This window comes from Onychostruthus taczanowskii, unplaced genomic scaffold, assembly GCF_017590055.1.
Source record: "Onychostruthus taczanowskii isolate IOZ18803 unplaced genomic scaffold, ASM1759005v1 scaffold95, whole genome shotgun sequence".
NCBI lineage: Eukaryota > Metazoa > Chordata > Aves > Passeriformes > Passeridae > Onychostruthus > Onychostruthus taczanowskii.
Genome location: NW_024507546.1, coordinates 988,140 through 1,004,528, shown reverse-complemented (window position 1 = coordinate 1,004,528; position 16,389 = coordinate 988,140). Strand labels below are relative to the sequence as shown.

The following is a 16,389-nucleotide window of genomic DNA, read 5'->3' as shown; positions in this document are numbered from 1 at the left end:
AGTTTAGCAAACAGTACATGTGCTTGGATTTGATGCAGAAGATTGAAGTTGAAGCCCAATATAATCCAAGGCAGTTGTACTAAAAGGAGTTTTGCAAGCTTGAATCAGCAGATGGTGAGGATCTGGCTCATACTACATTTCTGTAGTTTATAATTATCTTTCTTCACCTAGAACCAGATTCCCCCTTTAGGCTGCAAATCTTAATTAGGAAATCCTTCCTCATTAATTTCAAGAAACTCTTGGTTGTTAATTTCCCAGAACAGAAAGAAACCTTACCTATTTTTGCAATAGCAGCAGATGATGGATCTGCTTGTTCCTTTGCTTTTAGGGTTGATGCTGCTCTTGCCATCACCGTGTGGAAGACACTTCAATCCTTACCCTGTCTCTTGCTGCCCTGAATTTTCTTGACACTCACTCTTCTTTATCCCATAGGGACTCTGAATTAGAGGACCCAGGAGAGAAGACCAAGTTCAGCCACCTTCACCTCCACACCTGCTGTAGCAGTGAATTTTTATCCACAAAAGCTGGATCAAAAGGCCCAAACAGAAAATTACTCAAAAATCCCGAATTCCAATGTTTTCCAAGAAGGAGCAGAACAGGAATTTCATCTTGGAGTTAAGAGCAAGAGTCCAACAGTAAAACACCACAGAACAGGTCTTCATGCCTTCCGTGCTTCCAGACCTTTGTGTGGATAAAAAAAATTGTGTCCTCAGTAAAATTCTTCCTTTTCTTCCTTTTTTGCCTACCTCCAAAGAGACAATTTCTGCCCTGTCCTGCTTTGGTGAAAAACATCCTGTGGGAAAATGATCAGGGGAACCAACTGTAACATACCAGCCAGGGGATCTGGAAGGAGCAATAGTCTCTTCCACTGTAAAACTATTTCCTAGTGAGATTGCTGCAAGAGGAGTTTCTGGATCTTTAAAGTAATGCTTTAGCCTGTATTCCTTGTCACCAGACACCCAGATGACTCTACATCAGACCAGTTGCCCCTCAGCTCCCTGGCTGACTGCTCAGATTGTATTTCACACACTCTTCAACTCTGTGTGGATGGACAAATAAAATCTCTTTCCATCTCCAGGTTTGCTCTCCCTGCTTTCATAGGCTGGAAACTGCCCACCTGAAGTTGGACAGGGCAGCTGTACATGATATAAGGTGATGGGATCAGCTCCAGTAGGCAAAGAAAACATCTGTAAAGATAAGGTGCTGATATCTGAACACAAAATATCCAACGAGTGCTTTTGCTTGTAGCCACAATCACAGCACAGAGAGAGAAAAACAGTCCAGGAGGTTGTTATGGAAACAAGTCCCTGGAGGTGCCTACTTGGCTTCACAGGGATGTGCTCTACCTTCAGAAGGAAACTGACTTGCATTTTGAGCAGCTGGGGGGAGTGCTAAGCGCTGAGAACTTGAGATAAGGTTTTTGAAAGCATCTCTATGATTCAGTGGCATGAGACCTCTGATAAAGTTAATGGGTGCCACTGTGTCATTTCAGTCACGTGAAAAAAAAATCTGAAGGCTCCTTTAAAAATGTCAGATTCCACAAGTTCTGTAACGTATAGCATTACTGATGCTCTGGGACTTCACTGCTTTTCAGGAGGTGCTTTGAGAAGGATTTACATGTCCCAGATGAGTCCCAAGGTTACAGTTTCCATGTTTCTGTTGGCGGTCTGTATTTCCCTTAGAGCCAACATGGAAAACCCAGGGTGCAAACAACACTCCTGCTTTACACATTTTCATGTGCCCTTTTCTTTTCAGAATTGACAAAAGTGGCTCACAAAAACTGCACAGAGCTGCCTTGCTCACCACAAAATACCTTTACACCTTGGGTGCGATCTGTGGGTGGGAGAATCCAATACCCACTGGAAACTCACTGCTGGATTCCACCCAAGGGCAGAACACCTCTTTCCAAGAGGATCTGTGTAAGACATGCTGGGATTGTGCTACCAGTGATCGTTTTTTCTTGCTAGAGTCTCCATGTCCAGCTGTCTGTCATGCTGGTCAGCAGAACAACCTGTTCCGGGCAGGGAGGGCTCCTGCCTGGCAGGGCCAACAGGGCCAGGCCCAGGGGGAGAAACGAGACCAGGAATTTTCTGACGTAGGTTCAGCGTGTCTCATGACTCCTCCTGAACTTGTGTTCAACCTGAGTTTTTTATATCTTACTTTGGGGGAGCTTTTATCAGCTGATAGACTCAGGCATAAAATATCCCCAAACATGGGCATTCAGCTGGGAGAGGGCAGCAGCCTCAAAACATCCCTCTTAAATAGCAGCTTCTTTTGCTAGTTTCATGCAATAGAAAACTTGAAGAACAGACCCTCTCTTGACCTCACAGTAAAGATTTCATTAAGGTGACCCCAAAACACAACTAAGAACACCACCAAGACTACGACACACTAAGAACTGGACAACTTTTACACAAAATCAACAGAGGTGGCACCATGCCCCTCAGTCCCACTTATTCACCAGGACAATTTACCCACCAGCTGATTACAGGTGTCAAGGGATGCAGAGTGGTCCCCAAGGCTCAGACCTTCACGAACCTTTGCCTCAGTCACATGAAGCAAAGATAAATTAGGCTTTATTCAGGCAAACCCCTCTGAGCTATGAGTCCTCACCACATCAAACTTGTGTCTCCCAGACTGAGAGAAGTGGCATTTTCCTACTGATTTCAGCAAGAGAGAGCAAAGGTTCTAATATAATGGTTGTGTGCTGACCCCAAGGGAGATCCCTGCACACTAAAAACATTTGAGAAGGCAAGAGGACTCTGGAGAAATTGAGTAGTTAGGATTTGCACAAACAACTTCTACCATATGAGCAGGGCCAGGATGGAGAGAGGCCACAATAAAAGCACTCTAGGCATGGAGCCATATGTCAAGACAACTGAGAACAGGTAGAGTAATGAAGATGCAAACAGATCCCACCTCACAACCAGTTCTATAGCCAGTTTTGACTATATTAAAGGATAGGGCTCTGAGCAACCTGGTCTAGTGGAAGGTGTCCTTCTTTGGAAAGAGATGATCTTTAAGGTCCCTTCCAACCCAGGTCATTCTATGATTCTATGATACGCCTTTAGCATTCTTAGTCTTATGGCTGGAAAGCACAATATATATACAAAATATATTCTCTGTATTTTTGCACCTTGGCATTATGTTTGGTTTATGTATTACACGTGCCCCATGCAATATGTAGTACGTTCCAATATGCATTTCATACAGTGTAATGCAAGGCATTAATGGCTGCCTTTGCTTTTGTACACATGCAGACATGTGAATGCAGAACAAACACTTAGAATTCAAACAAGAAGGACTTTTCGTTGCAGGAAAATCTGCCAGTGGAATCTGAAAGCATACATTTTTCTTTCTCACCTGCTGGCAGAGCTTGAAACATTTTTAACGTTAGGTGTAAGGCAGAGCTGACTGAACTAATGAAATTATCTGGGAAGCAAAACATGTGTTTGAAGATAGAAATCTCTGGTCCCTTGACAAACCCGGCTCTGCAGGCCAAGCTATGCATATTTTGCATGGCTGGCACAAACTGCTCTCATAAAATCAAGTACAAAAACACTGCTGTCACTCCTATCCATGAAATACCAGGAACTGGCTAGGCCAGCAATACAGCAAGAGCATCTCTTCAGGGCTTGCTGTTTCTCCTCTCATTCAAAGGGTCTGGAGGATGCTGCTGGCTTTGTGCAAACAGCTTAGGGAAGTTTGTATCTGTGCCAGTCTCAGTTTCAAGTGTTGACACACTCTCCCTGAAGCATTTTATGCCTCTGACTTGCTAAACCAGCAAGATCCTCACACAGCACAGGTGCACAGCTCTTTGTGGTTGGGATTTTCCTGCCACATCAACAAAATGCCAACATGCAAACTTCCCTCAGCTACACAATGCTCAATTAAAAAAAGCAGCGGTGTCAACTGCTCTCCCATGCCTGAATATAGAGCTGGGTATCTGAAGCACAAAGCACATCTCATTAAACGCTATTGTGTGAAGATGAACTCTGCAGATAACAAATGAATTTACTCAAACATGCCTTGCATCAGAAGGCACTTACCACTATGAAGATTAAGTTGGTACTATAAAAGCCAATTAACATCAGACATAAATAAGGCTGAGATAAGCTCAAAACACAGAGAATCTTCACCAAGCCTGTTGACTGCTTTAAGCTTGTTTTTGATACATGATGTATGGTCACAAATAGCAAAGAGCTTTTAGATTTATGCACTTTTTTTTTTTTTTTTTTGAAACACAAACCAGGACGATCTTTTAGCATGCCAAGGGTTGCAAAGAAGGCAGGTATCTGCTTGCCGGCTTTCCCCTACAGCTGCAGAGCTCCCTGTGATCCTGGCTGCAGCGTTTCCATTATTCAAAGGCAATGGCATGGCAGGCGTGACTGATTCCACAGCCAAGGGCACTGCGCTGGCACAGGGACTGAGAGCATGGCTCGAGCCAGATGTTTGTAGCTGCTTTAACTGTTTACTCTGCTGAATGCTTCTGCTGAAGTAGTGGCAAGGACTTCTCTGCTAGTGGAGTTACAAGACTTGGTTTCGGAGCAAATGTTGGATTAAAGCAGTCATCAAAAGCAGAGAAAGAAATGCACAAGGGAGTGGGGATGACAGCTAGCACTCCACGGAATAAAGCAAGAACATTTCTGGCTGCACACAGTAATGAGAAACAGCAAATCAGGCCAGAAGAGCCCATTATCACAATCATTCTGTTTACGGTATCACAATCCACAATCTGGCATGTAAATGCTGAATAGATCCAGCTGCTTGTAGGAAGACAACTGTAACAGCAGCTTGCAGCTCTGTGTCTGGACCCAGGACAACAAAACCCATCACACTTCTGTCAGCATTTTCTTCTCTTTATATCCCTGGTTATTGGGAGGAATGTAGTTGGAATATTTCATGGACTCCAGGTCTTCTGCTTCCAGGAATTCAGATTTGCTGAGGGACTGATTACTGTCCCCCTTCTTGGGCTCAGAGAAGGGTGACTGTTGCTGGCCACAGGTGACATGGGTGTACTGGCACTGCTCTTCATGGTCAGTCTCTCGGTGGTAGAAGTAGTTGAAGTTGGACACAATGACAGGGACAGGGAGGGCAATGGTGAGCACACCCGCGATGGCACACAAGGAGCCCACAATCTTGCCACCAATGGTCATGGGATACATGTCCCCATAGCCCACGGTGGTCATGGACACCACTGCCCACCAGAAAGCATCAGGGATGCTGGTGAACAGTGAGTCAGGATCATCAGTCTCTGCAAAGTAGACAGCACTGGAGAAGAGGATCACCCCAATGAAGAGGAAGAAGATGAGGAGGCCCAGTTCCCTCATGCTGGCCTGGAGAGTCTTCCCTAAGATCTGCAGCCCCTTGGAGTGCCTGGAGAGCTTGAAGATCCTGAAGACTCTGACCAGGCGGATGACTCTGAGGATGGCCAGGGACATGGCTTGCTGCTGGCCCCCATTGCTGCTGCTCCCGGGCTGCTGCTTCTGCTGCTGCTGCTGGGCCAGCTCGGTGCCCAGGGTGATGAAATAGGGGATGATGGCCACGATGTCGATGATGTTCATGATGTTGCGAGAGAACTCGGGCTTGCTGGGGCAGGCGAAGAAGCGCACGAGGAGCTCAAAGGAGAACCAGATGATGCACAGGGTCTCGATGAGGAAGAAGGGGTCTGTGAAGAATGGGCCGGAGCCAGCGGCGGGGTGCAGGGGCGGAGGGGTCCCGCTTGGCGGTGGCAGCGGCGGCAGCAGCAGCGCCTCATCTCCGAGAGGAACAGCCTCCCCGAAGCCAGGCTGCGGTCCCTTGGGCTCCTGGCGGAATTCGGGCAGGGTCTCCAGGCAGAAGATGACGATGGAGATGAGGATGACCAGTACGGAGACGATAGCGATGGCGCGGGCTGGCCCGGAGCTCTCAGGGTACTCAAAGAGCAGCCAGACCTGGCGTTGGAAGTGGTGCTGGGGCAGAGGCTTCTCCTCCTCTGGGATGAAGCCCTCGTCCTCCCGGAATGTCTCGATAGCCTCCTGGCCCAGCTGGTAGAAACGGATCTCCTCTAGGAAGATGTCGAGGGGAACATGGACTGGCCGGCGGAGCCGCCCCCCGGACTGGTAGTAGTAGAGGATGGCATCGAAGCTGGGCCGGTTGCGGTCGAAGAAGTACTCGTTGCGGAGCGGGTCGAAGTAGCGCACCCGGCGGCTGGGGTCGCCCAGCAGCGTGTCGGGGAAGATGGAGAGGGTCCGCAGCTGCGTCTCGAAGCGCAGCCCCGAGATGTTGATCACCAGGCGCTCGCTGCTGCAGCAGCTGCTGCCGCTCCGCTCCTCGCCCGGCGCCTCCGCCTCCGCCTCGCCGTCCGCCCGCGGGGCCGCCAGCGCCAGCGGCTCTTCCGCCCGCATCCCGCCCGCTCTGCCCGGCGCTGCCCTTCCTCGCCTGCCCTTCCCTGCCCCTCCGCCTCGCCCCGCTCGCCTTCAGCGCCCGTCGCCCGCAGCCATCCGCCTGTTGCGCCTCGGTGCGGCCGCGCTGGCCCGGCGGCTCCACGGGGCTCCCGGCGCGGCTCCTCCTCCGGCCGCGGGGCTCGGGCACCGCGCCGCTGCTGCTGCTGCCGCTGCTGCCGCGCTCGGCTCCGCGCTGCTCTCCCCGCGCACACACAGGGACACGCAGACACGGAGACACGCGGGAGAGAGAGCGGGAGAGGGAGGTGTGCGAGCACACAGGCACGGTGTCACACACGGGGAGAGGGGCACACGCAGACACACGCAGGCACCCGCACGGAGACAGACACAGACAGGCACGGAGACAGACACAGACAGGCACGCCGCGCCAGCGCCGACACGCTCAGCTACAGACGGATGCGCGCACCCGCCAACGGGGGATGCTCGCCCCACCTCTCCCCCCGCCGCGGAGGACGCGGCAGCCACAGCCTAGGGGCTCCGGCTTTTCGGGGGAGACCCCCGAGGGGAAGCCGCTCGGGGATCAGCCCTCTGGCCAGGAGCTTCGCAACAGCTGGTCCAAAGGGCGGCACCGCCGCCGCCCTTCTTTCGCCCACCTCTCCCCACTGGAGTCCTGCCTTTGTCCCCTCAGGCAAACCCCTGCCGGGGGCTGTCCGCCACCGCCGGCTCCGGGCTGGGCTCAGAGCTCAGCCATGGGACCGGGCTGACCTCGGTGTTGTTCCCGTTCCCGCCGCAGGCTGGAGTTGACCTTGAGCCAGTCACTCCATGCCTGTGGCTCGTGGACCTCCATTTATAAATGTCATTGCCATGATGCAAGCACGACGGTAGCATCGGACCATCCACAGATGGAGACAGCCTGTCACGGTGAATAGTGCAACCGGGGAAAGATACAGGTAAATGCAGTTGCTCTCCTCATTTGGGGTGGATGGAGTTTGCCTCTTTTCCCACATACCAAACACGTGAGCTTTTTTTTTTTTTTTTTTTTTTTGTCCATCACCACACAGCTAGCATTAAGTCTTCCCAAAATCAGAATCTGCATTTCACACACAATCAGACTACCAGCTCTTTTTGTCTTTAGAAACCTGTGTTTTGCCCCATCCCAGTCACGCTCAGCATTTGAAAGCACAGAGAAATTTACGACACTGTACTTTCTCCTGAAAGAGAGAAAATGGGCTAACAGGTGACTCTGGTTCCATCCTTCCCTCGACAAAAGTCTGTCTTTCCCTTGAAAGCCCTTTGTCAGTGCTAAATATTATTAACCAGGCTTTTATCATCGCAGCATCTGATGCCTGTGCTGGCTGCAAGCCATGTGCTTAGCCTACACCATCTCTTAGCAGCACAGATCTAGAGGAAAACATTCCCCTTTTTATGCCTCCCTTCTCCCAGTCCCTCCTAACTAGCTGGCAATTCCTGGTTCAGACTCTGGACATTTTGACTAGCTGACTGTGGCTGCTTTCTTTGTCTCTGTTCTCAGGAAGGAGGTGAATATGAATTAAATGTCACTTAACCCCCTTTCCTTTCTTGCTCATTAGCATTGAAGATGGTTGTTGCAAAAGAAAGCTTTTTTTTTTTTTCATTTTTGGGGCTGTCACACAAGGAAGTGTATTTTTGTTTCATATTATACATAACTGGGGTATGGCAGCCAGATGAAAAAGACTTTGCTGGAGAATATACCTATTCTTTGAACAAAAAAAATCATTGTTTGCCTTTGTAATAGTAAAATGCTTCTTGCTGAAATTTCTTTTTCAATTATTACAATGAATTATTCATTCCCAAGATTATTTGAATCATAACTTCATTTGCAGGGTTAACTGTTGAGAAATCCTTTCAAAACAGCTTTCAGGAGGGATGGGAAAGCTCCCGACGTTTCTAAGAGGACACATAGGGCATGTATACGTGATGGAGCTCACCCTGTGCTGGGTTTGAAGGAGCAAGCTTCAGTCAGCAGAGCAGAGTCAGCGTGGAGCTCCAGAACGGTTTGCAGGGCCATTTTCTAGCCCATACAGACACTTCATGCTACCAAACCTCTGGGTTTCCCGATACCTGGGCGAGCAGTGCTCCAGCATCCCATCCCTTCCCACCCTCCTGCCACAGCCCAGCTCCGAGCAGGCACTCTGGCTGCTCTGCACCACCTGGGCTTGCTCTTGACAGCCCTTCAGAAGCCGCTGTCCCTCTGGTGCGCTCAGGCTCAGTGTTAAAGCCAGAAGCCCTTGCAGTATGCCACACAACTCTTCTCAGCACACAGCCTGCTCCCGAGCCATTCTGCACCGCGCCGCCTGTGCAGCCTCACCCCTTCCTCACTTCTATATTAAGAGGCAATACCCATTGCCACAATTCAGCCTCTGTGCATGTCCTGCTGGGCCAGCTGCTCCTGGTGGCACAAAATTTGCAGAGCTGGAGGCAAGGGCGACCCGGAGATGTCGGGAGGGACAAGAACAGTGTCCCCAAAAGTCACACTGCTGTACTGTAATGCTCCCTGGAGAGAGATTTGGGTGCTGGCTCTGAAGCCAACACCACGAGGCCAGTGCCACCTCAGGGTGCCATTAAGCTCCTCTTTGAGGCAGTAGCTGTGATCACATCTCCAACTCAGGTCTGGCACCTTGCTGTGGTTCAAGAGTTTATGATGGCCACATCCTCCTGCAGGCTGTATTGGTCACTAATGCCAAGGTGCACAAAAATCCCTTCAGAGATTCACAGGGAAAAGCGTTCTGACTTGCACAGGACACCCAGTTTTGGGCTCTCATCCTGCTCCAAAAACGGGAGGGACATTGTTCTTCCAGGCCTGGTCCATACAGGCACTGTCAATCTGCAGCACAGGAGTTCAGTTTCCATCATTCCTTTGGATGAACCCCCAAACGTGGCTCAGCATTTTGGGTAACGCTGCCACCCTTTGGATTTCCTTTAGCTGCCTTCTGCAGGATTTGATATCAGCACTGCAACTGCCAAAAAATTATCTGTGTAGCATTTTCTCAGGAAAGCCAAACCCAGAGACCCTCACTCCAAAACTAATTTATCCCAAGTGGGAATCCAGGTTTGAGGCTAGGGCATGCAAAACTTCTTAGCCACTTCCTTGTCTTCCTGCATTTCCCAGTCAGCCCATTGTCTCCTGACCTTTCCAATTCCCTCCTTCATGGCTCCTGTGCTACCCCTATCTTCTGCTTCCCACATTCAGGTACTTTTCCCAGTTATGGAGCTTCTCATCCCTATAATCCTACTACAGTTTCTTCACTTGCTTGCAGCAAAATACTTTTCACATCCCTTTTCCAAAACTCCTTTTGGCTGAAGGCTGCTCAGTATGTGCTGGGGATGCTGGCTGCCCACTGGACCTTCAGCAGAACAGCTTGACATGCTTTGCTCATGTGACATCTTGTAACTCTCACCCCCATCAAATGGAGACACAAGAACACCTTCCATGCCTGCAGTATATTTTGGTGATCAATGCACCTCTAAAATCATCCTAATACACAGGCTGGGAGGCACAACAGAACCTCCCACAGGCTGGAGGCTCTGGGGTAAGATTCATTTCCCAGGAGCCAAAATATTCCACACATCAAACAAATCCCCACAGTCTAAAAAGAGCAATAGACAGGGAAAATGCAGAAAAAAAAAATGCTATAGCTGGCAGAGCATCCCCATTTGAAATGGTAATTTACACTTATACACAGTACCAATTACAGCCAACTTCATACTTCCCTTCTTACTCAGAGCCATAAATCTATAAATGAGAGTGCTGAACAGGGGAGGGAAGCAGAATTAGCTTGAGCCCTGGAGCTGTTAGGCACACCACTCGGAAACAGGAGTTCTCCTGGTTTGTTCTCTCACCAGAAAGCAGGAGAAACCTGAAGGATGTTTATTAATGTCCTTCCAGGCATCACCTGCTGCGGCATAAAATGTTCATGATCAGATCCCTGAGTGCCTTCAGCCTCCTTATTCTAGTCCAAGTGAAGGCCTGGCTTTGAAACATTGCATCTCACAGAATGCCAGACTCACTTAGGGTATGAAAGAACAGTGATTTCACTGCATATGGGCAATGAAACCTTGGCTTTCCTATTTCTTTTACACTCCTAGAGAGAAGAAAATACTCAGAGTTCTCAATTTGTGTAACTGCAGATCTCAAAGAACCAGAAAAGCCCTCCCAACCGAGGAGGGCTGGGGCATCTAACAATACCCACGTATCAATCATGATTTCATGCATCACCACAATGAGCAGGGATTAAAAAAAAATCCCAATCTTCTCAAAATACAAGTAACCCTGAATATTCTCTGATGGGAAACCCTCCATCCCAGTCATAGAATCGTAGAATGGCCAGGATTGGCAGGGATCTTAAACACCATCCTATTCCAAAGCCCTGCCATGGGCAGGAAGAACATCTTCCCCTAGCCCACGTTGCTTAGAGTCCCGTGCAGCCAGGCCTTGAGCAGTCTCTGTGCTGCCCTTTGAAAAGGGTGCTTGTGTCACTGCTCACTGATTGAGGAAGAATTGCACTTCCACGAAGTGAAGGTGACAGTTCTATTCCCTGGATCAACCCAGACTATTCCTGGAATGCTGTCCTTTCTGTTTGTTGAACAGGTCTTTGTACTGGAAAAAATATATAATGATATAACTAAAGATTTTGTCACAATACTGGGATAAATGGGGGAGGGATGAAAACAGGTTGTACCAAAAAGTTTGACACAAATATTTTCTAGCTTTCAAGTACTTGTGTTAACCTAAAGTGCCTTTAATACTGTGTTTGTCTTGGGTTTCCCCCCAAAATTCTATCTATAGATGAATAACTTTTAAACCTTTATTTTTAAATCCCTTAAGTATTTCCCATGGAAATATGTTGGGTTTTTTTCAGATGCCCTTTCCTAGAGAGACTCTGTGGATGTACTTCAGGGACTTCAGGTTTCTGTTTATTACAGGAGGAAAAGCATTCTGGTCTGTCATAGTTTTTAGGTTCACAACACAACCCTGTATTGTGTGAGCAAATGAATGAGTGTGACAGACAGTGACAGCAGCATGCAGACCCCTCACCAGGGAAAGATGGAGGGTTTCACAGTTCTTTTCTAGGCAGCTTAAAATTACTGAAATGTACAAATACTGTGTCAGGTTTTGCAGCATCAGATGCAACTGCTTGGACAACTCTGGTCATGCTTCAGCTGGACTTTGTCTTCTTATGGGTCTGTTCAACCCCTTTTGCTCCTGCACGCCAATATTCAGTTTTCACTCTTTAATTTATTTCCATCCTAGAGGCCTTGAGGTGGTCTCAAGTGTTTATCCTTTTATTCTGTCCCTCAGCTCCTGTCCATGTCCCATCCTTCTTCCCATTTTCTATCTTCTCCCTGCCTTTTCAGCTTGCTGTTCTATCCTTCCTCATTTCCCAGTTCTTTCTGCTCCAATCCTTTCATTTAACTTTGGCTCACATCAAAACCCCGATATTTCAATGAAGCCCTGCTTCCATGCAAGAGAAAGGCATTATTTCTAAAATGACAAGAGATTCTTGAGAATTCTGCTGTGGCATTTAGTCTCTCTACATCTGGGTGCCCATCCACTGCTTCCAAAGGTACAGTGAGGAAAATTATGTTAGCCAAAGTCCAGAATGCCCTTGCAAGGAGTCTTGGCTAAGAGCAGATTGTACATGCTGTCAGTGGCACCTCTGATGGTTCTAGCTGGTAGTGCAATGTTTTCTAAGTGGTCCAGGCAATGATCAGTGGCTTATATACTGTGTAAGGCTAAGTGAAAGGAGAAAGCTTCTGCTTCTTTAAGGCACCCCAATCAAGGACCCTTTCACTGCAAAGAGAGACTCTTGACAGGCCTGAAGGGACAGGACAAGGGGGAATGGTTTTCACTGACAGAGAGTGGGTTTAGATGGGATATCAGGAAGAAATTAGAAATTCTTCCCTGTGAGGGTATTGAGGCCCTGGCACAGGTTGCTCAGAGAAGCTGTGGCTGCCCCATCCCTGGAAATGTTCCAGGCCAGGTTGGATGGGGCTCCGAGCAACCTGGGCTAGTGGAAGGTGTCCCTGCCCATGGCAGGGGGTTGGAACAAAATGATCTTTAAGGTCCCTTCCAATCCAAACCATTCTGTGAATCTATGATTCTATTAAAAGTGATAATAAAGGGAAAAAAAAAAAAAAAAGAAAAGAAAAAGAAAAACACACAGAGACACAAAGGGATAGCCAAGACATGACAAACACCAAAATTTTTCAGTCACTAATTTCAGTGGATGAGGGCAATGAGCAACAGGAGGAGCTGTGACAATTGAGGGGGGCCTGTGAAACTATGGAAAACTTGGGGAGAGTTTAGGATCTGCTGGCCACTTACAGCATCCCTTAACACCCATCCCTGAGAGCTTGGGATCACCCAGTAAAATTTCCACTGAGGTCATCTCTACAGTTACATGCACTTGCAGCCTGTTTAAACTTTATTTAAAAGATAAACAAAACCAAAACCGACAGACAAAACCCAAGAGAAAACCAACCAACAGTAGCAAAAGAACACCTCAGCTGTGGGAATTTGTTACATTTCAATTTGTTACTTTGTTAGAACTTGTTAGTCCTTAATAAGTTCTAACAGTCTGTTAGATGTTGCCTGTATCATCACTAAACTCACTTTATTTTATGCCACCCTCTCTTTTATTAGGAAGGAACAATAAAGAAATATTTTACTGAGATTTGTATCACTCTGATGTGAAGGGAACTCTCTGTTGCAAGAGAAGCCCCCATCCCTTGTGTGTCATGCATCCATCCTGCCCCCTCTGCCTGTCCAGAGTTCCCAGCCAAAAACGAGGAGGGAAAGCATTTGGCCTTTCTGTGACTTAACATTTCTCTTCACAGGGATTTCTGTTCATCCCTGGAATGGAAGTGATGAGACTTCCAGAGGTCATCTGGCTAAAAAAGGTTTATGTCCCCACCTGTGAGGACACAGCTGGCAGCACTGTGTTCTTCCTTCTCTCACCTCAGGCTGCCTCTCCCTTCATCCCATTCTGTGTCCTCCCACTTCCCAGTGTCCTGCCTGCATGCATGGAGAGCCCTGGAAACACAGCTCTCAGCCTGCCACTTGTTGTCCCATCCCTCCCTGCCAGGAGCAGCAGGTCTTGGCCAGCCAGAACAGTTCCCTCCTACTGATACGGGAACATCTGGTCTTCCCAGAACTAAGAAATCCTCATGCATTTCCATAGTAAAGCTCCGACAAGTCTCTAATGAAATACATGTTTAAAAAAATGCATTGAGAAAATTTCTTCAAGGATGGCAGAGAGCACCATGACATCAGAATAGCCTCCCTGCCAAATTTTCTGGCTCTGCCCAAAAAGTAGGAGAGCTTTGTAGCAAAACGATTGTAATAACTTCTGACAGGCAGAGCAGAACATTTTCTACCAACTTTGTTTCAGAGACAGCCAAATATTTTTTTTTCCTTAGTTTGTTTTAGCAGAAGCTTTCAAAATAAAAACAAACAAGCAAATTAGCTCAGAGGTAGACAAGCAACATGAAAAAGATCTCATTTTAGCAGTCATAATATCAACAAGAAACCTTCCAGCTGGGACAGAGGGCTTTACCAGACTCCTCAAAATATAACAGTAGCATGATCATTGAACTTAGTATTTTGGTATTATTATTATTACTAAATATAAACCAAATAGGCACCAAATTCAATTAAAGCTTAACCTGATGTACAAAACCCAGTACCAGACTAAATCCATTCACACAGCCTTCCCACCCTTCTTGGCTAAAAAGGGCAGAAATCACTTCCCCTCTTCTTGACCACTGGAACACGAAGCCAATCTTCAAATACCGAGCAATAAAAGCAGATGTAAGATTAGCTCTGTAACAAAAGCCATCTCTTCCTCTGCATGAAAATTGCTGGAAAGCAGCGGGTCATTGCAGAGAATCTGATTAAAAAATGTACGAGTCACAAATAAGGTGAGGATGAAAAATATCTGACAGAAATCGCCCATGCAAAAATCATCTGTGTCTGCTCCGGGACTTTCTGGAAACCACTGGAGAGCCACAGATTCTGATTCTTTCAGTCTGAATCAGATTTCAGAGCAAGAGGAACTGGCTCCATAAATAAACAGGCAATAAAAAGGAAAGCTAATACATAAATTGCTCAGTGAGGTAGGGAAGGTAGAGAAAAAGGACAGGAGAAAGTCTGAGGTGCGCACTGCTTTTTGGGGTTTTTCTTTAGTTTTCCCAGCAATGTTGCCTCCCTTGTTTTACCAGGAATACAGTGTTGTCTCATCCTTAATGTCCATTATCTAGGAAGCAAAAGCCATTGCACTTCCCTGGCTATGTCCTGTGCTACAACTTAATGGAATCTGAGCAATGTGTTAAACTGCAATGGAAGAGAGCTATACTGCAAATTTGTCTGATATAAGACTTCCAATTTTAGGTTTCTTCAAGGTTTGGATCTTGGCAGTCACAGTTTTAATACTAGATGCAGTTTAAAGCCCTCTGTGTTAATCTTGAAAGCAGACCTGGGAGAACTTTGCTGTAAAACCTCTTTGAGACCAAAGGAAAGGGTGTTTTCTCCAAGCTCCAGCTGCTGCTTGCAGAACACATCTACAGCACCAATATATAATTATTTCACTGGGATCAACCTGAGGCATGCAGGAAAGACTCCTCCAAAGGGAAACAAGAGTTTCAGGATCACCAGGAGCCAAGGAAAAAAGCTCTCTGTCCTAGTGTCAAGCTATAGACATGGAGCTGGCACTTAACACCAGATTAAACCAAGGATTTGAGCTCCATGCACAGCCCAAAACAGTGAATCATCCTCTTTCCATGACATCTCTCCTATTAGATCTGTCTTATCCACTTATATCCAACAGTTTGCTAATGCCTGCCAAGCCAGGCTTCAGCTCTTGGGAGGAGGAACAACAGCAGCACCACTTTCATTATTGTCTTTTAAAAAAATCCACCCTGAATAGGCACAAGCTGCCTGTAAAACAAACCTTCCTAAACCACCCTTTGGAGTTTAACGAGAAATCCATAAAATTAACTTTTTATAGCATTGACCAGGTCAAGGCTTGCTGTGAAGATGTCAGCACCCAATGAACTGTGATTGTAAGGAACAAATAATACACAATCTTGGACCCAGGAGAAGCCTTTTATAGTGACTTAGGTACTGTTGGAGGTACAGGCATGGGAGCAGTTTTCCTTGGCTGGTGAAATCCCTCTGACTTCTTTTGGGAGCACTGGGAGGGAGCCTGGAATGTCAGTGGAGCCAGGCTCTAACACTGCTGAGGGCTTTTCTGATGAACACTTCTGTAAAACGCTGTTCCAGCACAAGGGTCAAACAAAATTCCTTAATTGTAATGTTGATGCTCATTTCTTTAGAAAGAAAGGAGTAGGAAGATCTCCCTCAGTCTCAGTTCTCTCTCCCAAGACTGACAAAATTTTAACTTTTTACTCTAATAACCAGAACTATAAAAGCCTTTTTCCTCTCAAAATATCGAGCATCTCTTTAATAACATGTAATGAAGAGGATGTGGTTGAATAATGCAATTCTTTTGCCCCAGTTCTAATACTTTTTTTTTATAGTGCTCATCTAAGTCACTAAAAGGAATTAATATTTCATTGCTTTCTATGAAAAATACATAATGCCTTTCGCATAGCAAGGTTTCAAACTCCAGTTGCTTCTGTTTAGACTGGATTTTTTTTCTGATTTTGCTGTTACTGAAGTCAGTAATCCTCTGTGGGAAAATACCTAAATTATTTCTTAAAAGATGAAGAGGAGCCTTAAATTTATCATGGAAGCTGTTTTTGAATTTGAGCCATAAAGCTCCTATCATGTTTTAGTTCCACAGCCCTGAAAACCCATAAATTTCATTTCCTGTTTGTACACATCATCACATGCTAACCCTTTCTAGAACTCTGCTTTGAGTAGTCCCTGATTTTTAAGAAAAGCTTTCTTTACAACATATATCATCTCCTAATCTTTTCCTGTTATAAATCCCTGCCTTTGTGGTGA

General features: G+C 46.8%; 1 protein-coding gene across 7 annotated transcripts in view; it reads right to left on the bottom strand.

Annotated features, from left to right (window-relative positions):
- The window catches only part of LOC121347849 (potassium voltage-gated channel subfamily A member 6-like), a 58,086-nt gene extending 50,930 nt beyond the window's left edge, over positions 1–7,156 (bottom strand). For 6 of the 7 annotated variants that reach the window (XM_041426796.1, XM_041426794.1, XM_041426799.1 and 3 more), the window contains exon 1: positions 277–7,156. In XM_041426796.1, the coding sequence (XP_041282730.1) occupies positions 4,833–6,386 (1,554 nt within the window). In that variant the 5' untranslated portion in view covers positions 6,387–7,156 and the 3' untranslated portion in view covers positions 277–4,832. The remainder of the gene's footprint in view (positions 1–276) is intronic. The other variant, XM_041426801.1, reaches the window with a different exon arrangement.
- Positions 7,157–16,389: the final 9,233 nt, after the last annotated feature.